Source organism: Marmota flaviventris, chromosome 12 (genome assembly GCF_047511675.1).
Source record: "Marmota flaviventris isolate mMarFla1 chromosome 12, mMarFla1.hap1, whole genome shotgun sequence".
In the NCBI taxonomy this organism is placed as follows: Eukaryota; Metazoa; Chordata; class Mammalia; order Rodentia; family Sciuridae; genus Marmota; species Marmota flaviventris.
In genome coordinates, this window is record NC_092509.1 from 30304320 (window position 1) to 30327404 (window position 23085).

Sequence of the window (23085 nt, forward strand, 5' to 3'; positions counted from 1 at the left end):
ATTTTACAGTATAATGTGCTGCTCTTTGAGCAATAGTTCTGGGTTTTTCTTTTCTAGAGAAACTTCAGTCTTTTGCGCTATTAGAATAACAGGTTATATTATCTAAATCACCTTTAAAAGAAAAGGTTCCATAAAATTTAGAATTTTTATAAATATGATATATTCAAGTTGTAAACATTGTGGGGAATCTTAACCAAAATCGGATGTTCATATGTATCTTTAAGGCCAAGCTCAGTGAATAGTAGAACCTTGAAGCTTGTTATAGATGGAACTTAATATATCATTTAGAATAGATATTTTATAGAAAGCAGCTGAGGGCTAATGATTGTTTTATGATCTTTTAAAATATAGAGTCCTATCACCTGTGACTATATTTCATAGGCTTGTGAGATCTTATCATATTTTCTTTAATATATCATATTTTCTTTCTGCATAATAAGAATGTTAAAATCAGATGACATTGGAGTAGTAAAAATTGTGCTCAGGAGCTTGAGGCAGGGGAATCAGTTGAGCCCACTAGAAGTTGGAGGCCAGCCTGGGTAAAAGAGATGCTGTCTTAAAAATAAAAAAGATAATTTGGCTTTATATACTTGTTGTTCACGTCATTTGACTTAAACTGAACATATACTTTGGAAGGCAAAAAGAAAGAATATTTATCACATTTAAAACAAATCTATAAGTGGCTTTTATTCTCCTTTTCCTTTAAGGACAAGGAAAAATCTCAAAGATTTTAAACAAATATGGGAGGTGTAGATTGACTTTTCAGGACATTTGCAGTGAATGTCCTTTATGGCAGGAGTTTTGAACCAGTATTAAGTTTCCATTTTTTTAGTAAAAAAAAAAAAAAAAAAAAGATATGCACACACACACACAGAGATACACATACAAGCTGTTACTATTTTTGGAATGCATATATAATTTTTAATCATCATTTCTTCCAATTTGTATAGATTTATGCCTCTTACAATCTATAGTTTATTATTGACTTAACAAATAATATTATAATGTTAATATACCTTAAATTTTTGTGACGTCATTTGGGGAGGAAGTAGGATTACCCTTTTTTAGCAGAGGTGAAATAGAAAACAAAATTATATCAAGAAACTGATTATTCTGCCACAATCTATGCAACTTTGATAATTCTACTGAATTATATAAAATTATTCTCAACTATAATTATAAAATTTAAACTACATTGATTATGTACTTCTTTCTAGAGTGATTCTTTATCTGTGAGAAACAGTCCTCCTACCTCAGCTCATGTTAGAAGGATTTTGTTTCCCTTGTGTTCCAACCTGCAGCACTAGACACTGGGTATTAGGAGGACATATGCATATTTGTCAAAGGGAGCTAGAAACAAACTGCATTCCATGCTTTTTGTTTGTTGCTTTCGTTTCTAATTGACTCTAATTACACTTATTTGGGGGTACAGTGTGATGTTTTGGTACATGTATACATTGTGTGATGGTCAAATAAGCATTTCCACCTCATCCATTTATCATATTTTGTGATAAATGCATTCAAAAACAGCTAGATATTTTGAAATATATAATTTATTATTATTATTAAGCATAGTTACCCTTAGTTCTCTTTTCTAACTATAACTTTGTATCTATTGGTCATCCTCTCCTTATCCTCCTGTACCCTCTACTTTCTCTTGCCTCTGGTAACCATTATTCTACTGTCTACTTCTGTGAGATCAACTTTTTAGATTCCACCTGTGAGCGAGTTCAGCTGGTATTTGTCTTTGGGTTCCTGGATTGTTTCATTTAACACAATGTCTTCCGAAGCTTTGTTGTTACACATGCAGAATTTCATTTTTTTTTTTAGGGGAAATAGTATTCTGTTGTGTGCATATACCACATTTTTTAAATTTATTGGTTCAATGATGGACACTTAGATTGATTCCATATTTTGGCAACTGTGAATAGTGCTACAGTAAACACAGGAGTGCAGATGTTTGTTTGACATACTGATTTCCTTACCTTTGGATATATATATAGTAGTGGGAAAGCAGGATCATATGGTAGTTCTATTTTTTTAAAAAAATATTTTGAGTCTCCATACTGTTTTGCATAACAGCTATACTAATTACATTCCCAACAACAGTGTGAAAAGGTACCTTTCCTCCATCTTCACCACGACTTGTGCTTTTTCTTGTTGATAATAGCTGTTCTAACTGGAGTAAGGTGGTATTTCATTGTGATTTTGATTTGCATTTCCCTGATGATTGGTAATGTTACTTTTTCATAAAACCTCCTGGCAATTTGTATGTCTTCTTTTAAGAAATATGTCTATGCAAGCCTGTTTTTCAAACAGGTTATTTGTTTTCTGCTATTGCATTCCATGTATATTATGGGTATTAATACCATGTCAGATGTATAGTTTGCAAGTACTATCTTTCATTCTGTAGATTGTCTTTTTTATTTTGATAGTTTCCTTTGCTATGCAGAAACTTTTAAGCTTGTCTATTTTTGCTTTAGTTGCCTCTGCTTTTAGGCTCTTTGTCCAAAAACTTCTTGCCCAAATTAATGTCATTGGAGGGCTTTCTTCTTTCTTCTAATAGTCTCATGTCTTACATTTAAGTCTTTAATCCATTTTGAATTAATTTTTGTATTATATTTGGTGCTTGATAACTCTTGACAGTCATGCATAAAATTTCACAATGTTTGCTTAATTTTTGTATGTTTCTGTTTTTAACTTCATTTGTGAAATCTTAGCTATCCTTCTAGAACATTTAATTGGTAAAAAGCCATAATAAGTATTTCTTAGTCACACATAAATAATAAATGCAAAATAATAACTTTACATCTCCATTTGGAAAAAAATACAAATTGATTTATGTGATACATGTTATTTGTGAAAAACACTTTTTCAAAAGAAAATTTTTGAACATTGTTTTATACTTTTTTACAGGTTAAGAAACAATGACACTGAATTTTTTAAAAAAATACATAATAGCATCAATGTCCTCAATCTTCTGTTTGTTATGAAGAGCTATGGGGTTTTTAGTGAAAAAAGTGAATTAAGTCTTCATTTTTTAACCCCAGTTCTTTAATTATATAATTCAATTTAATGGGAAAGATTGATAATAGCAAGCTTATAGCCCTAAAATATTCTGTCAATACAAATATTCTGAAAATAATCAGTCATCTTTATTCTAGTTATGTGTTTTACATGTTTTAGTTTAAATGTCTTAATGTAGTAAATGACATATTTGTGAACTATAAGTTTGATTATTTAAAAATCTAGAATTGAAAACATGACAACCCGGTGGTCTTATTTTTCCTTTGAACAACTATCTGTTTTCCTACCTTGGGAAATTAGATAAACCTGAATTATTGTTTTTACATAATCTACACATGATAATTAAATAATTAAAATGTATGTTATTGTTAGGGTTTTAAATTTGGATTAATCACAACAAAAATAGCATTTTTAATACAATGGAAAAGCTTTTATATTTTCCAAGGCAATAAAGAATTGTATTTATTATTATAATTCATAAATATGAGATAATGTGTATATTTTAGAAGTATACCTAGATTTTCTTTTTTTCTAACACTCTAATAAAAGGCATATATTGTAAAAAATACAAATAGTAATGAAATGGGTAAACTCCAATGGTAGTCTTTTCTCCCCTGCTTCTATTTAGTCTTACTCTCCAGAAAAGATGAGTATCTTTCTACCCCTTTTTGGAAACATACTTAAGACCAAAATTATTTAAATTCAGTGTGTTTCAAAAATTTGTTTTTATACAGTAATTGTCTCTCTGTGTCTGGTTTGCTTTGCTAAATAAAATGTCATGCATGTCCATACATTTCATGACAAATAAACAGGATTTCAATATGAAAAAGTTGACCTTATAGAAGTGGAGAGTAAAATAATGGTTACCAGAGACCAGGGAGTGATGAGGGAAGGGAAGAAGGAAGGGGGAAAATTTTTCAGTGGATGCAGAGTTTTTTTTTTAAATAGAAGGAATCACTTTTTTAAAAAATTAAATTTTATTTGTATATAACAGCTACACATAGTAGTGGAATTTGTTGTGACATACCTAACACATAACATAATGTGATCAGTTTCAAAGAGAATAACTTCTGATGTTCTGTTGCACAGTAGAGTGACTATAATGTTTCAAAATAGCTAGAAGAGAGGTTTTTGAATGTACTTACCACAAATGATAAGTGCATATGATGGATAATCACTCCAATTTGATCATTACACAATGTATATGTGTATTAAAGCATCAGTTATACTTTATAAATGTGTACAACCATTTGTCAGTTTTAAACAATAGCCTCCAAAACATAGTAAGTCAAAAGAGGTTGAATGAATACCACCAGCAAATCCAGACTCATTTTTTGAAAAAAAAACTTGCCTTTGAAATTTTATTTAATGTCTAATCCATGTACAATGTAATTTCATTCCCTGTTTTATTTTAAATAATATACATTTTTAAAATTACTTCACAAGGCATGTCATTATTCTCCTAAAAGATTTATTTCACAGCATCTCATAGGCACCCTTTAATAGATATGATGACCACATATGCCCAGAGATAGTTTCTTGGCTTTGAAAAATGTTATCTTATAGGAATATATTGTCAATTTTTAAAAAATAGGCTTAAAAATTTTTTTAGTTGTAAATGGACACAGTCATTTATTTTGTTTATTTATTTTATGTGGTGCTGAGGATTGAACTCAAGTGTCTCACACGTGCAAGGCAAGAGCGCTCTACCACTGAGCCACAATCCTAGCCCCTAAAAATAGGTTTTTATATCTTTCTCTTCTTATCAATTTTTTTCAGTTGCTCTCATGTGAACTATTTTGTGAGTTGAATGTTTTTGCTACAAAAATCTCTTTAAACTGTTATACAGTTACACTGCATAAGCCAGATAGTTTCTAGACAATATGGTATTTTCTATTCATTGCAGTATTTATGAATCTTTATAAAACCTTCTTACTGTATCTATAATATGAAGAAACTTTTAAATTTTTGATAATTTAAATTTTAATGATAGTTTTAAATACTATAATTTTTAGTAATAAATTTTTATCTTCACTAAATTAGTTTAAAAACTTCACTTATCTCCTTATTTTTAGAGACAGAATTATTGGATAGACTGTCATATACTTAGTAAAAGTGACCCGAAGATTTTCATAATGTTTTCTTTTGCTAAGATATAAAGGTGCTTTTAATAAAAATTGCAAAACCAGAAAACAAGTTTCAGATGTTCAGAATTTACTGATTTAGCATAAAATTTAAATGTTATACTTTTATAGTCATGAGCTCTCCTTGTTGGAATACTGCTAATCATTAGGATGATACAGGAGTCTTAGAATTTGGTCAGAATTACAATAGCTTGATCTTTTAAGTAAAAATTCTACAGAGACACAGCCACATCAGTGTTTATAGCAGCACAATTCACGATAGCTAAACTGTGGAACCAACCTAGATGCCCTTCAATAGATGAATGGATAATCAAAATGTGGTATATATACACAATGGAATACTATTCAGCATTAAAAGAGAATAAAATCATGGCATTTTCAGGTAAATGGATGGAGTTGGAGAATATAATGCTAATTGAAGTTAGCCAATCCCAAAAAAAACATGCCGAATGTTTTCTCTGATATAAAGATGCTGATTCATAATGGGGTTGGGGGAGGGGGGAGCATGGGAGGATGAGAGGAACTCTAGGTAGAATAAAAGGGAATGGAGTATGAGGGGGGCATGGGGGTAGGAAAGACGGTGGAATGAGATGACATCATTACCCTAAGTACATGTATGAAGATCTAAATAGCGTGACTACTTTGTGTACAACCAGATATGAAAAATTGTGCTCTATATGTGTAATGTGAATTGAGAGCATTCTGCTGTCATATATAACAAATTAGAATTTAAAAAATTAAAACCATTTTATTATTGTAATATAAAGGGTATCATAAGACATTTAATTTTAAAGATTATAGTTCCATTATTCTATTAAATTACATTCTCTTGACATCAAATATTAGAATTTATACTTCTAGTGTTTTTATAAATTTTGATTAAGCTTTTGAAAAGTTTACCAAAGGAAAGACAAACAGAGCAGGACCTCAGGTATCAAACTGGGTTCAAATTCCATCCTAAAGCTTTGAAACTTTACACAAGTTATTTAATCTGTCTTGGTCTTTGTGAAATAGTACTTCTTATGATTTCACAAGTATTACAGGAAGGAATAATACAAAGTATTTGTAATGGTGCTAATAGTAAGTTGGCTATATGATGGCTGTTCTGCATGCATGTGAATTTGTATATGATAGAGACAGGTTTGGGGAAACTTAAAATTCATAGTACCTAGAAAATACTCATTTTTCTACAAGGGTACAACGGTATCTGCTCAAGAAGGCAAATGGGGAAGACCAAAACTAACATCTACCTGAGAAAGAGGGTGCCTTTTGTGATTTACTCAAAGGTACCAATTAAAATAGCCACAGCTACAGACTGAGCTTTATTATCTTTCAACAAAAATTGAAGATGCGTTTGTGTGGTAGGGAGGGAAGAAGTAAGGAACTGAACACTGAAAGGTAAATCTTATCCAAATTACCTTTCTTAGCTTTCTGAATTAATAATTGTAATGCATTTAAAATTTGAAAAGTCTTTTTTTAGGGTGCTGTATGATAATTGCTCTACTTTGGTAAGTTTAAATTCTGAATACCTATAAACTTTGGTACCTTGGTTATCGGTTGGTAGATAAAGCAACTCACTTAAAATATTTGTTGTGCTGTATTCTGAGAATTACTTGAAATTACTAGAGTAAAAGCTGTGTAAATATTTTTAGCAGATCAGATATATAATTTGTGTGTGGTTTGTTGGTTAAGTATTAAAATCTTTATCTGGGGGCTGCGGTTGTAGCTAAGTGGTAGAGCACTTGCCCAACATGTATGAGGCACTGGGTTTGATTCTCAGTTCTGCATATAAATAAATGAATAAAATAAGGTCCATCAACAACTAAAAATATATTAAAAAGAAATCTTTATTTTGTAGTAATGATTATTGGCTATTATTAATACATTTGAGTTTTTAATATTCTAATGTTTATCTTCCCATTTCTTATAGATGAACCAACTAGCCCTAGCATTGATCATGATATTGCCCATATCCCTGCTTCTGCTGTTATATCTGCCTCTACCTGTCAAGTCCCCTCAATAGCAACTGTTCCTCCCAGTCTCACAACTTCTGCTCCTTTAATTCGACGTCAGCTGTCCCACGACCAAGGTACATTTAGAGAGTGATTATACAAATCATATGACAAAAGGATCTTTTCACCATTAAAAGAATCTGGAAACTACTTGTAAATGTATGAATATTGGGTTCTAATTACAGAATCTGTTGGACCACCTAGCCTGGATGCCCAGCCCAACTCAAAAACAGAAAGATCAAAATCATATGATGAGGGTCTGGATGATTATAGAGAAGATGCAAAATTGTAAGTCTTGGGTGTACTATTTTAAATATTTGTATATGGATAGGTGTTCAATATAAGTTTGGCATATATATATGGAATTTAACACCTTAGATTTTTCTAATTTCATGTCATTAGAAAGGCAAAAATGAAATCAAAGTTGTTACTTGGTAATATATCCAATTGGATTTTTAATTTTTAAGTCAGTAATACACAAACATGGTATGTATATATACACATACCTGCAACCTCTCACTACCACTCAGGCATAACTGATAGTATTTTCTTGTGTATAATTCTAGAGCTATTCCATGTATAAAATTACTTATATACACTTACATGTGTTTGTGTTCTAATTATTTTGATAAATAAAGGAGAGTTGGTGAGCATATGGATCAAGAGATCCTGTAGTTCAATATTCTTGCCACTCTTTTTCATAATTGCTTATGTTTCCATTGAAAATATTTAATCCATAATCTAGATCTTATTAGTAGAAATTTAGATTGCTCAAATCTTATGCTTCAACAATACTTCCTTGACTTGATTGTATAAAGTCAATTTAGCATGTTTGAGTAATAAGTCTTACTAGGATTGTACATCAAGGGATATGTATATATTTTTATTTTAATATCTATTGTCAGTTGCTGTTCATAAAGATTATATCAAGTCACATTCCCACCAACTATGTACAGAAGTCTCCATTACTCACCAATGCAGTGTATTATTTTTTTATTTTAAAAATAATCTTATGGTATTATATTTTAATTTGAAACATCAATTGAACATCATTTCATATATTTAACATTTTTTTATGAACTGCTTTTTCATATTATTTGCCCATTTTCTGCTGGTTTTTCTTACTGATTTCTGCATAACCTTAATTTAAACAAAACTATCACTTTTCCAGTAATAAGCATTACAAGTCTGTTCCCAATTCAGAATTTTTATTTGGCTTTTTTTTTTAAAACCATGAAAAACATGTAAAATGTTTACTGTGGTTAAATTTAGGGAATATGCTTATGGTTTTGGGGTTTTGAATCATGTGGAATATGTCAATCTTAACTCCAGAATTATGAAATTTTGCAGTGTTTACTTATGTGTTTCTTTTTTATATATTGACAACTTTGATTTTCCAGTTGTCCCCAAAGCATCTGTTGTGACTATTCATCCTTTTCCCACTGATACACCATCTTTATTACACACTAAATTATTTGTATTTTATTTTGGGTCTCTATTCAATTAATTTATCCATCTGGTCATATATACCAGATTCTAAAATTATCTTTGTATAACATACTCTGAAGTATTCATTAGATTTTTATTTCATTATAATGTTGGGCCAGCCACTGTGGTGAGGTATGGCTAGAACACAGTGTTCTAGCCCAGCAGGAATTTTTCTAATGATCCCAGGTTGGATTTGGGAGCTATTTTAGCCTTTAGTTTCCCCTCACTGAAAGATGTCAGTACCTGCCACATTTCAGTCTCCTTTGTCCTATACTAGCTGTTCACTGCTTCCTACAGAGATGACAGGATTTTGTTTCCTCGTTCTTTTCTCATGTCTTGAAGTTTCTGTCACTGACTCTAGCCCTTGTTCCAAACAAGGGGAGGTTGGTTTTGATCTCTCAAACAATAAACTGCAGTTTTGAGATATATAACAAATGATGTCCTCTCTGTGTCCATTTTGTACTTAACTGCATTTAGCCACCCTTCTTTGTATACTTCAATTTATAGGTAGTATCGCCCCATACTATTCAAGATTGTATATCTGTTTCTAATTACCTTGTTGATTGTTATGGTTTCTGTGAGGAGAGGATAGTGACATTTTTAGTAATATCTTAAAATTCTGAGTTCTGTAAATGAATTTTGAAAAGTTATTTTGAATACTTTAATGTTGACCTGTCGCCTTAAGCCTTTCTGGAGACAATATTTGTCATTCACCTTCTTGAAAGCACTTACATTGTGGCATGAGGGTAGTGCTGGGCTGGAACCACCTGGCAGTGCTCTGGGTGCTGCATTTACAGGTCAGGATACCCACCAGCTCCATGTTTGGAGATGCACCACGCTCTTTAGATGACTGCCGGCACCAGCTACTTACAGAGCATAATTAGTATTGTGGAAATCCTTATTCTAGCTTCATAGCCACTATCAACTAATAAAAGAAAGACAAGTGTTTATCCTGAGTGTTTTTTTTTCCTTTGATCTTAGATAAGAAAATCCCACACTTTACATAGAAACAGTTTTAATTTGCCAAATAAACTAAGAAAGTTTCTATCATTGAAAATTTAAGAGGCTGCGGATGTGGCTCAAGCGGTAGCGCGCTCGCCTGGCATGCATGCAGCCTGGGTTCGATTCTCAGCACCACATAACAAACGAAGTTTTGGAACTGCCCTGGCCCAGGGCTAGGAGCCCACGGAAACTGCTTCTCGGTCCGGGTCCTGCTGAGGGCCGGTCAGGACTCACCCGTGGCTTTGGTTGCCCGGCAAGGGGAACGAAATGCTGCCATTCGCATAGGATACCAACATGGCAGAGATCTGATGTCATCAGAAAGCGACGGAGGAGAGAACTTCATCAATACCAGCGGCGACAGAAACAGTTGGTCTCCTGGTAGGGGGGGTGAGGCACAGACACCCGAGTCTCCTCAATTTGTTGTCGAGCCAGAGGGGAGGAGCCGGGCTGCCGCCAGCACCCGGAGCAGGCCCAGCGGCTCGCCAGCGTGGTGACCACGTGACCCCAATTGGAGAGGGGGCGGAGCGGAGCCGCCACCCGCACCCTCAAGGTGGGCAGACCCGCGACCCAGTGGTACATGGGCGTGGTAGGGGGGGCAGAGCAGAGCCGCTGCCCGCGTTTGCAAGGTAAACAGACCTGTGACAGACTGGCGGGTCAGGCCCAGTGGCCTGCCACTGTGGTACACACGTCACCCCAACTGGAGTAAGGGCAGAGCAGATCCTTCTCCCACGCCTGGATCAGGCCCTGCCAGTGTGGTGGCCACGTGACCCCAATTGGAGTGGGGGCGGAGCAGAACCGCCACCCGTGCCTGCAGGGTGAGCAGACCTGTGACCAACCTGCAGATCAGGCCCAGGGGTCCGCAGGCGTGGTAGGAGGGGCAGGGCAGATCCGCCGCCCGCGCCTCCAAGGTAGGCAGACCTGCGACAGACCGGCGGATCAGGCCCTGGAGCCTGCCGGCGTGGTACACACACCACCCTAATTGGAGTAGGGGCAGAGTCGCCGCCCGTGCCAGGAACAGGCCCAGCGACCTGCAGGCGGGGTAGTCACGACACCCCAATTGGAGTAGGGGCAGAGCAGAGCCGCCACCCGTGCCCGAAAGGTGGGCAGATCTGCGACTGACCAGCGGGACAGGCCCAGTGGCCTGCCGGTACGACAGACACGTCACCCCATTTGGAGTAGGGGCAGAGTAGAGCCGCCGCCTGCGCCTGCAGGGTAGGCAAACCTGCAACCGACCGGCGGATCAGGCCCGGTGGCCTGCCGGCGTGGTACACTCGTCACCCCAATTGGAGTAGGGGCAGAACAGAGCCGCTGCCAGCGCCCAGAACAGGCCCAGTGACCTGCCGGCGTGGTAGCCACGACACCCCAATTGGAATAAGGAGAGAGCAGAGCCGCCGCCCGCGCCTGCAGGAAAGATACACAAGCAGTATGAAAAGACAAGGAAAGAAAGGACCACCAGCAATGCAGGTCAACACAACTTTAGAAGAGGTAACAGCTGCAGCAGATGGAATGTCAGATAAAGAATTCAGGATATACATGCTTCAGATGATCTGGAGTATCAAGGAAGACATTAGACAGCAAAATCAGACAATGAAAGATCACTTCGACAATGAATTATACAAACAAATCCAGGAAGCAAAGGATCAACTATACAGGGAGATAGAGGTTATAAAAAACAAACAAACAGAAATCCTAGAAATGCAGGAAGCAATAAACCAACTTAAAAACTCAATGGAGAATACTACCAGCAGAGTAGAACACTTAGAAGATAGAACATCAGACAATGAAGACAAAGTATTTCAACTGGAAAATAACATAGACAGCTCAGCAAGACTGTTAAGAAACCATGAGCAGAACATCCAAGAAATATGGGATAACATTAAGAGACCAAACTTAAGAGTCATTGGGATACAGGAAGGTACAGAGCTCCAAACCAAAGGAATGAGCAGTCTATTCAATGAAATAATACGAGAAAACTTCCCAGACTTGAAGAATGAGACAGAATCCCAAATCCTAGAAGCCTACAGGATGCCGAATGTGCAAAATCATAAGAGATCCACACCTAGACACATTATAATGAAGATGCCCAACATACAGAATAAGGAGAGAATTTTAAAAGCTACAAGAGAAAGGAAGCAGATTACATTTAGGGGTAAGCCAATCAGGATAACAGCTGATCTTTCAACACAGACTCTGAAAGCAAGAAGATCCTGGAATAACATATTTCAAACACTGAAAGAAAATGGGTTCCAACCAAGAATTGTGTATCCAGCGAAATTAAGCTTCAGGATGGAAGATGAAATTAAAACCTTCCACGATAAACAAAAGTTTAAAGAATTCGCAGCTAGAAAACCATCTCTTCAAAACATCCTCGGCAAAACATTACAGGAAGAGGAAATGGAAAATAACAATGTAAACCAACAGTGGGAGGTAAGACAGTAAAGGGGGGAAAAATAATCAAAGAGGAAAACAAACCATGTTTAGTAACAGAAATAAACAAATATGGCTGGAAGAACAACCCATATCTCAATAATAACCCTAAATGTTAATGGCTTAAACTCACCAATTAAGAGACACAGGCTAGTAGAATGGATCACAAAACAAGAACCAACAATATGCTGCCTACAGGAGACACATTTGATAGGAAGAGACATACATAGGCTGAAGGTGAAAGGTTGGGAAAAATCATATCACTCATATGGACTTCGGAAACAAGCAGGAGTGTCCATACTCATATCAAATAAAATAGATTTCAAGCCAAAGTTAATCAAAAGGGATAAAGAGGGACACTACATACTGCTTAAGGGAACCATACACCAACAAGACATAACAATCATAAATATTTATGCCCCAAACAATGGTGCAGCTATGTTCGTCAAACAACTCTTCTCAAGTTCAAGAGTCTAATAGACCACCATACAATAATCATGGGAGACTTCAACACACCTCTCTCGCCACTGGACAAATCTTCCAAACAAAAGTTGAATAAGGAAACTATAGAACTCAATAACACAATTAATAACCTAGACTTAATTGACATATATAGAATATACCACCCAACATCAAGCAGTTACACTTTTTTCTCAGCAGCACATGGATCCTTCTCAAAAATAGATCATATATTATGTCACAGGGCAACTCTTAGACAATATAAAGGAGTAGAGATAATACCATGCATCTTATCTGATCATAATGGAATGAAACTGAAAATCAACAATAAAAGAAGGAAGGAAAAAGCATACATCACTTGGAGAATGAACAATAGGTTACTGAATGATCAATGGGTTATAGAAGACATCAAGGAGGAAATTAAAAAATTCTTAGAGATAAATGAAAACACAGACACAACATATCAGAATCTATGGGACACATTGAAAGCAGTTCTAAGAGAAAAATTCATTGCTTGGAGTTCATTCCTTAAAAAAAGAAAAAACCAACAAATGAATGATGTTATACTTCATCTCAAAATCCTTGAAAAAGAAGAGCAAAACAACAGCAAAAGAAGTAGAAGGCAAGAAATAATTAAAATCAGAGCTGAAATTAAAGAAATCGAAACAAAAGAAACAATTGAAAAAATTGACAAAACTAAAAGTTGGTTCTTTGAAAAAATAAACAAAATTGACAGACCCTTAGCCATGCTAGTGAAGAGAAGAGAGAGAACTCAAATTACTAGCATACGGGATGAAAAAGGCAATATCACAACAGACACTTCAGAAATACAGAAGATAATCAAAAACTATTTTGAATCCTTATACTCCAATAAATTAGAAGATAGTGAAGGCATAGATAAATTTCTTAAGTCATATGATCTGCCCAGATTGAGTCAGGAGGATATAGACAACCTAAACAGACCAATATCAATTGAGGAAATAGAAGAAACCATAAAAATACTACCAACTAAGAAAAGCCCAGGACCGGATGGGTATACAGCAGAGTTTTACAAAACCTTTAAAGAAGAACTAATACCAATACTTTTCAAGCTACTTCAGGAAATAGAAAAAGAGGGAGAACTTCCAAATTCATTCTATGAGGCCAACATCACCCTGATTCCTAAACCAGACAAAGACACTTCAAAGAAAGAAAACTACAGACCAATATCTCTAATGAACCTAGATGCAAAAATCCTCAATAAAATTCTGGCGAATCGGATACAAAAACATATCAAAAAAATTGTGCACCATGATCAAGTAGGATTCATCCCTGGGATGCAAGGCTGGTTCAATATACGGAAATCAATAAATGTTATTCACCACATCAATAGACTTAAAAATAAGAACCATATGATCATCTCGATAGATGCGGAAAAAGCATTCGACAAAGTACAGCATCCCTTTGGTGTAGAAAAACTAGGGATAACAGGAACATACCTCAATATTGTAAAAGCAATCTATGCTAAGCCTCAGGCTAGCATCATTCTGAATGGAGAAAAACTGAAGGCATTCCCTCTAAAATCTGGAACAAGACAGGGATGCCCTCTCTCTCCACTTCTGTTCAACATAGTTCTCGAAACACTGGCCAGAGCAATTAGACAGACGAAAGAAATTAAAGGCATAAAAATAGGAAAAGAAGAACTTAAATTATCACTATTTGCAGGTGACATGATTCTATACCTAGCAGACCCAAAAGGCTCTACAAAGAAACTATTAGAGCTAATAAATGAATTCAGCAAAGTGGCAGGATATAAAATCAACACGCATAAATCAAAGGCATTCCTGTATATCAGCGACAAATCCTCTGAAATGGAAATGAGGACAACCACTCCATTCACAATATCTTCAAAAAAAATAAAATACTTGGGAATCAACCTAACAAAAGAGGTGAAAGACTTATACAATGAAAACTACAGAACCCTAAAGAGAGAAATAGAAGAAGATCTTAGAAGATGGAAAAATATACCCTGTTCATGGATAGGCAGAACTAACATCATCAAAATGGCGATATTACCAAAAGTTCTCTCTAGGTTTAATGCAATGCCAATCAAAATCCCAATGGCATTTCTTGTAGAAATAGAGAAAGCAATCATGAAATTCATATGGAAAAATAAAAGACCCAGAATAGCAAAAACAATGCTAAGCAGGAAGTGTGAATCAGGCGGTATAGCGATACCAGACTTCAAACTATACTACAGAGCAATAGTAACAAAAACAGCATGGTACTGGTACCAAAACAGGCGGGTGGACCAATGGTACAGAATAGAGGACACAGAAACCAATCCACAAAACTACAACTATCTTATATTTGATAAAGGGGCTAAAAGCATGCAATGGAGGAAGGATAGCATCTTCAACAAATGGTGCTGGGAAAACTGGAAATCCATATGCAACAAAATGAAACTGAATCCCTTTCTCTCGCCATGCACAAAAGTGAATTCAAAATGGATCAAGGAGCTTGATATCAAATCAGAGACACGCCGTCTGATAGAAGAAAAAGTTGGCTACGATCTACATTCGGTGGGGTCGGGCTCCAAATTCCTCAATAGGACACCCATAGCACAAAAGTTAATAACTAGAATCAACAAATGGGACTTACTCAAACTAAAAAGTTTTTTCTCAGCAAAAGAAACAATAAGAGAGGTAAATAGGGAGCCTACATCCTGGGAACAAATCTTTACTCCTCACACTTCAGATAGAGCCCTAATATCCAGAGTATACAAAGAACTCAAAAAATTAGACAATAAGAGAACAAACAACCCAATCAACAAATGGGCCAAGGACCTGAACAGACACTTCTCAGAGGAGGACATACAGTCAATCAACAAGTACATGAAAAAATGCTCACCATCTCTAGCTGTCAGAGAAATGCAAATCAAAACCACCCTAAGATACCATCTCACTCCAGTAAGATTGGCAGCCATTATGAAGTCAAACAACCAGTGCTGGCGAGGATGTGGGGAAAAGGGTACACTTGTACATTGGTGGTGGGACTGCAGATTGGTGCAGCCAATTTGGAAAGCAGTATGGAGATTTCTTGGAAAGCTGGGAATGGAGCCACCATTTGACCCAGCTATTCCCCTTCTTGGTCTATTCCCTAAAGACCTAAAAAGAGCATGCTACAGGGACACTGCTACATCAATGTTCATAGCAGCACAATTCACAATAGCAAGACTGTGGAACCAACCTAGATGCCCTTCAATAGACGAATGGATAAAAAAAATGTGGCATTTATACACAATGGAGTATTACTCTGCATTAAAAAATGACAAAATCATAGAATTTACAGGGAAATGGATGGCATTAGAGCAGATTATGCTAAGTGAAGCTAGCCAATCCCTAAAAAAAAAAATGCCAAATATCTTCTTTGATATAAGGAGAGTAACTAAGATCAGAGTAGGGACGAAGAGCAGGAGAAGAAGATTAACATTTAACAGGGATGAGAGGTGGGAGGGAAAGGGAGAGAGAAGGGAAATTGCATGGAAATGGAAGGAGACCCTCAGGGTTATACAGTGGAGGGGGTAGAGAGAGAGGAGCGGAGGGGAGAGGTGGGGAGGGGGGAGGGTGGAGGATGGGAAAGGCAGCGGAGCACAACAGACACTAGTATGGCAATATATAAATCAATGGATGTGTAACTGAGGTGATTCTGCAATCTGTGTATGGGGTGAAGGTGGGAGTTCATAACCCACTTGAATCAAAGTGTGGAATATGATATGTCAAGAAATTTGTAATGTTTTGAACAACCAACAATAAAAAATTAAAATTAAAAAAAAAAAGAAAATTTAAGTATTTATAAAATTATGGGTTTTTTTCATTTACATTGAATAGTGAACTTTTAACATGATAATGATAAAATATCAGCTCCTTAATTAAAAGGTTATTTGTAGTCTTCAAATTCTTACATTAAGGTGTTTTTATACTAATTGCAAATACACTTCTTTTCCAACAGATCCTTTAAGCATGTATCTAGCCTGAAGGGCATCAAGGTTAGTATTCAATATTTTTAAAACATCAAGCAAATAAATATTACCTTAGTAGTTTATTTTTCATAAAGAAATATTTTATCCACTGGATATTTAATATTTAAATATCATATAACTTTTATACTGTAACTGTTGACTACATTTTGGAAAATATTAATGTTTCTAATTTCTACACACATTCACACACTGCTGATTTTTTTAATTTATGGCCCCAAATCTAACTTACCAGCAATCCTTCTGTATTTTGTTGTATGTTTATTTTTCTCTCCTTAGAATTATTTCGTGACTTCCCTCCACCCTTTTCCTTCAGCCCACCTCTGTCTGTTGTTCTCTAACCTTCGCTCATGCTTCCTTAAGAAAAATAGAAATGATTAGACAGGAATTTCCTTTTTTACCATCTCCAAAAGTATCTGTCACCTGCATTTATGCCCACACTTTCTGCCTTCCTTATCTCAAACATCTTTTATACTTAACACACATTATCCTGTGGAAAACCAGTACCCTTGGATTGGGTCATTATTCACTCATGCCCCCTTTTCTTCTGCAGAATCACTTTCCAGTAGCTCATTCACCATTGTATAATAGTTATGTTGTACTATTCCCTACATTAAAACAGAAACCTTCTGGAAACCACTCTCTCTTCTAGATAGCACTCCTTCTTTCACCTCTACTTTTTATATTAATCTCCTTGAAAAGATTGTCTGTTCTCTACTTCTCAGTGCACCGTCCACGCCGAGGTCACTAGAGACAATTCAAGTTCCAAAACTAATGATTACTTTTTTTTTTTTTTCAATTTTTTTTAAGTTGTAGAATGAACACAATCCTTTATTTATTTTAATGTGCTAAGGATTGAACCCAGTGCCTCACCCATGCTAGGCAAGTGCTCTACCACTGAGCTAAAACCCTAGCCCCTGATTACTTGGTTTTTAATTTACTTGACCTTTCAATATTATCCAACACAATTTTCCACCCCCTTCTTGAAATACTTCCGTGTGTTGGATTCCATCTTAGCATTGTTTCTGCTTTCCTTTTATCTCTTAGCATTGTTTCTGCTTTCCTTTTATCTCTAACTCTACTTCACTGGCTGTTCTGTTCATACCTAGCATGTACAATGTTGGAATGCTTCGAGCTTGTTCTTACCCATTCTTTATCTACCCCAATTTCTTTGATGATCTTACACAGAGGTATCCCAGTATTTGTGTTGCTTTGACCTTCTCCCCAAACTGCAGCTCATGTAAGATACTGCCTGTATGACATTTTCATTGAGATTTTTAATGAATAGTTCAAGCTTTACATGAGCAATATATCTTGATTACCTCAGACTTAGTTTTCCCCATCTAAATAAATTCACTTCTGTTCACCGTTGCTCAAGCCACATTCTAGGAATTAGTCTTGTTTCTTTTAGTTCACTCTCCCCCCACATCAATCCTATTTATTCTCTAAAACATACCCTCAATCTTTGCATACCTCCCTCTTTTCACTTATCTAAGCCACTCATCTGTCACTTTGATTCCTTCAGTAACTCACGTAATTCATCTTTTCATCTTGCCCTTTTAGAATCCATTCTTGTGTAGCATTCAGTTAAATCTTTGAATTTAACTAAATGTGAACACATAGTGTTACTTCCTGCTTCATCACTTTTTAATAGCTTCCCTTTACTTATCCTACCATAGCCTAAGGACCCTAAACTAAAACATCTAGTAACTCACATTGAACAGTGGATATTTAAAATAATAATGATGAACATACATTCTCCCTGAAATTTTTATCCCTCTGGCCTTTTATGGCAGGCTCTTTTTTCCTCCGGATATCATCTAAATGTTACTTCTTCAGAGAGGCCTTGCCACAGCACCACCATCTTATAGTTGCTACTCAGTCCTTGATTATTGCATCTTGCTATTTTCATTTTTCAGTAGGCAAAATCTCAAACTGATCATTTTTTCCTGCTAAAATATGAATTCATGAAAGCAGGAAAAATCAGTTTATATTTTTAAATTCCTTCAGATGACTTTAATAATATTTTTTTAAATAAGACTAGAAATATTTCTTATGCAATTAGGAAGTTAGGATCTTCCAAAAATAGCTCTTCACTTGGAACATAAGACTTTTGGCAAAGCAACTTCAAACATACAAATATTTATAAAGGAAAAAGCTGACATTTGACTATGTTTTCTTGGCCTTTTCTGTAGATCACAGATAGTCAAAAGTCATCAGAAGACTCTGGATCCAGAAAAGATTCTTCTTCAGAGGTTTTCAGTGATGCTGCAAAAGAAGGGTGGCTCCATTTCCGACCACTTGTCACCGATAAGGGCAAGGTAGTGCATTCACTCAGCTCCTGTAAATGTCAGGAATGCAGGCCCCAACAAAACACACAGCATTATGTGTAAAATGAAAAGATGTCCAGATTAAAGGGAAAAATATCTCCTTCTACATAAAGGAAAGATTATTTAAGAAAATTCTAATTATTGATTTTTTTTTATATTTTAGTCTTTGTATTCACAATAGGTAGAATATATTCTCTTATATTCTGCTAAGGTAAAAATAAGAAGGAACTCTCTTATTAGTTTACTAGCCATACATAATGACAGAGTAGGCCTTTACGAAGTGGCATTTCTCCTATTCATAATTTTTGTTGTTTTAAATTGCCTTTATAATTTTCTTATTTTACAAATATTAGGTTATATAAATGAATACCAATATATGCTTTATCAGGTAGACTCCAAATATAATAAAGAATTTCCTATAGTATTTGGTCAGCTTGTTTATGAGAACATTTTAATATTGTAAGAATTTAAAATTTTTTAGAGGACTTACTTTGGATATGGATATTTTTGCTTTACCATACATATAAAGTTGATCAACTTTGGTAACTTAATTCATCATTTGTACATGTCGTTTTGGAAATCTCTTCTGCAATGTTTATCATTTTTAAGCTAAGACTTAAGATCCACTTTATCTAGAGATTTTTCTGATTGATTTTTTAAATTTTTCATTTCCTTGGCATTTTAAATATATTTTGCAAAACTTTAATTTTTTTTTTCATTTTATCTTCCCAACTAAAGTTAGCATTTCACTATCCTCAATTTTGATATGAATACATTGCCTAATTTGCTTATATATACAAAACATATATTAAGGTAAATTAGACACCTTCTATACTAGGTGTGGGTTTGTGTCTATATGCACATGTTAAAGGTGTTGTTTAATATGCTTATCCTGTCACAAAGATGTAGCCGTATGTTATATATTCATGGAATGATTTGTGTTTTCCAGCGTGTTGGTGGAAGTATTCGTCCTTGGAAACAGATGTATGTTGTACTTCGGGGCCATTCTCTATACTTGTACAAAGATAAGAGAGAGCAGATGCCTCCTTCTGAGGAAGAGCAACCCATCAGTGTTAATGCTTGCCTGATAGACATCTCTTACAGTGAGACCAAGAGGAAAAATGTGTTTCGACTTACCACATCCGATTGTGAATGTCTATTTCAGGCAGAAGACAGAGATGATATGTTAGCATGGATCAAGACTATCCAGGAAAGTAGCAACCTAAATGAAGAGGTAGGTGTTAAGAATCTGATACATTTTTTACAAAACATTATAAAGTGCAATTTTTACTTAAAAAATGGACAATCAAAATGAAAGCTCAAGTGTACCTTATTAGATTATTTTCACTTATTGAAAAAATTACCATTACTGAACTAGAAACATAGAATATTCATATTTTGCAGACCTTCTCAGAAGCAATAAACCACAGGTAGGAGACCCACGTTCTTAGTCCTGATCACTTAGTCATCCCTTGCTATATGTGGAGGATTGGTTGTAGGACCCTTCCTGGCTACCATAATCTGCAGATGCTCAAGTCTGTTATATAAAATGGTATAGTATTTGCATATGTCCTACAAACATGCTCCTGTGTACTTTAAATCTGTACCTAAAATACCTAATACCATGTGAATGCTAAGCAAATCATTGTTACACTGTATCATTAAGGGAATAATAAGAAAAAAAGTCTATTTCAGATGAGGGACTTGTGGACAGGGTTAATTGAACCTTTATGTCCAAATTCTTCTGTGCCTGTTCTCTGCTTTCAAAAGCAAAATTATTGTGGGCTTAGGTTACACACCTGCAATATACACATATATGAAAATATACATACCTGCAATTACAGTGACTCAGGAGGATCACAAATTCAAGGCCAGCCTCAGCAACTTAGCAAGATCCCGTTTTAAAATTTTAAAAAGGGCTGAGGATATATAGTTCCCTGTTGGAGTGCCCCTGTTTTCAATCCCCAATACTGTGGGGAAAAAAAATACTATATAAAGGCAGAGATACTGGCATGATTTTTGTTAATTGAATTGTATAGGCAAAAATATAGCCTAGGGTAGTATAATAGTTGGTTTCTAAGAAAATGTACATTATCTAAAATTATAAACCAGCTTTTATTTTTAACAGGGAATAAAGTTTCTGAGAGTTTATAGCAGGGTTCAGTAGTAAAGATAGTTTTTAAAGGTATATAGCTATAAACTCTGTGGGGAAAAAAACCCCAGCAATGATGAAATCAGACTTTTGCTCAAGAGTACTACTTTTTTTTTTTCCTTCATATTATTAACTAAGTTTTCCTCCCACATTATTTTCACTTTTCATGTCATGACCCCCCAAAGCACACCAGATTCTTTTCTTTTGCTCACATTATTCAGAATGTTCCTTGTAAAGCCATACAAATTATGTTCTCCAGTTTAATCATTTTTCATTGTAATATAATTCAAATTATGAAAACTTAATACCATGAGGAAAAGTGCCTGTTGCTTCTTCCTCTGGTAGTTTTCCCCCTGCCTTGATGATAGTTAAAAATTAATACCAGATCTTTATCAACACAACGTTTGTTTTGCCACCGCTTACTGTAGACAACATCAGACCTAAATTCTGTAAAAGAAACAGGGAGAATAATTCACAGATGTAGATTCAGCTTTAAGTAATGGTTTAAAGGAGTTCCCATTTAATAAATACCAGGTATATCATTAAAATTCCTTCAGATGGTTTCATCTGAAACAACCATTTTGAGGTTTGATGGAGATACTGCTTGTGAAGAATGTAACATAATGCCTGGCAGTTAATAAACATTTACTCAGTATCAATCATCATTGTTGAACCCAGTGCCCCACACATGCAAGCAAGGCTGTGAGGCAAGTGCTCTACCACTGAGCCACAGTCCCAGCCCTGGCAGACACCATTTATAGACATTTTACGTGAATTAATCTTAGCAATCATATAAAATGTGTCCTATTAATATCATTATAATTTTATAAATAAGAAAACTGTGTCAAACAGAGATTAAATAATTTCCTCAGGATTACAAATTTAATGTAAGAGGATTTAAATTAAGGCAATCTTATTCTAGATCTTACTCATCTGATCCATTGGAAAAGTCCATTGAAAACTTTGGAATAAAACAATCAAAATTCTTTGTAAATTGTCTTTCATTATAAGCAAAATAAGCTAAAAAAATTGAGGACACACATCAGTGTATAATTGGAATCACTAGGAAAAAAATATGTTCAGCTTTGGATTTATCATATTGTAAACATTAACCCCCTGAGGTTAAAAAAACAAGTTCTTGATAATCTGCCTCTTCTGATACTAACTGACCCTCAATCTCACTGTTACTACAAATTATTAATAACTACAAATTATTAATTAGTAAATTCTGACAGTATTTTTCCATCTTTTATTCAAGAGTATTAAGTGCTGATCATTTAAGTATTAAACTCTGCTGCCCTGTCATTTATTTAGAATGACAGATCAATAAGTATTGAACAACTTCTTACCTGCTGGAACTATTCTAATTATTGCATGAATACAGAAAATAAAACTTTTGGCAATGTCAGGAGGTAATTGGAACATTTTTCACATTGTGATGTTAAATAGAGGCTTTAAAATGGCCCCACTCATAAGGATCTTCTATTTATGTTTGGAATTGACTTTTTAATATTACCTTCTGTTTATTCTGTAGGACACTGGAGTTACTAACAGGGATTTAATTAGTCGGAGAATAAAAGAATATAACAATCTGATGAGGTGAGAATCCCTTCCTGCCTACAGTTAATTTGGATGTAAAATAGGAAACCATTAAGAAATGTTTATTTCTTTTAGCAGCAAAGCAGAACAGTTGCCAAAAACACCTCGCCAGAGCCTCAGCATCAGGCAGACTTTACTTGGTGCTAAATCAGAGCCAAAGACTCAAAGCCCACATTCTCCAAAGGAAGAATCTGAAAGGAAACTTCTCAGCAAAGGTACTGATGTTAGCTTTCTTGGGTGAATTTAACAAATAAAGTGTTTAAAATTGGGATCTTAAAGGTATTTTCGTATTTTTCTGTACCATTTCTACTGACTCAGACCCAGTGTCAGCTAGCTTAAAGATCACTAGAGACCTAGTATAGGTTAATGGGACCTTTAAGGTGAGGCCCAAGACACCAGATTCTGTAATCAAAACAAGGTGAAGGAG

General features: G+C 35.2%; 1 protein-coding gene across 3 annotated transcripts in view; it reads left to right on the plus strand.

Moving 5' to 3' along the window:
• The window catches only part of Arhgap21 (Rho GTPase activating protein 21), a 133022-nt gene that overhangs the window by 96914 nt on the left and 13023 nt on the right, over positions 1-23085 (plus strand). For 2 of the 3 annotated variants that reach the window (XM_071599828.1, XM_071599829.1), the window contains exons 9-15: positions 7102-7260; positions 7369-7471; positions 16550-16586; positions 18773-18898; positions 19857-20141; positions 22594-22658; positions 22734-22873. In XM_071599828.1, the coding sequence (XP_071455929.1) occupies positions 7102-7260; positions 7369-7471; positions 16550-16586; positions 18773-18898; positions 19857-20141; positions 22594-22658; positions 22734-22873 (915 nt within the window). The remainder of the gene's footprint in view (positions 1-7101; positions 7261-7368; positions 7472-16549; positions 16587-18772; positions 18899-19856; positions 20142-22593; positions 22659-22733; positions 22874-23085) is intronic. The other variant, XM_071599830.1, reaches the window with a different exon arrangement.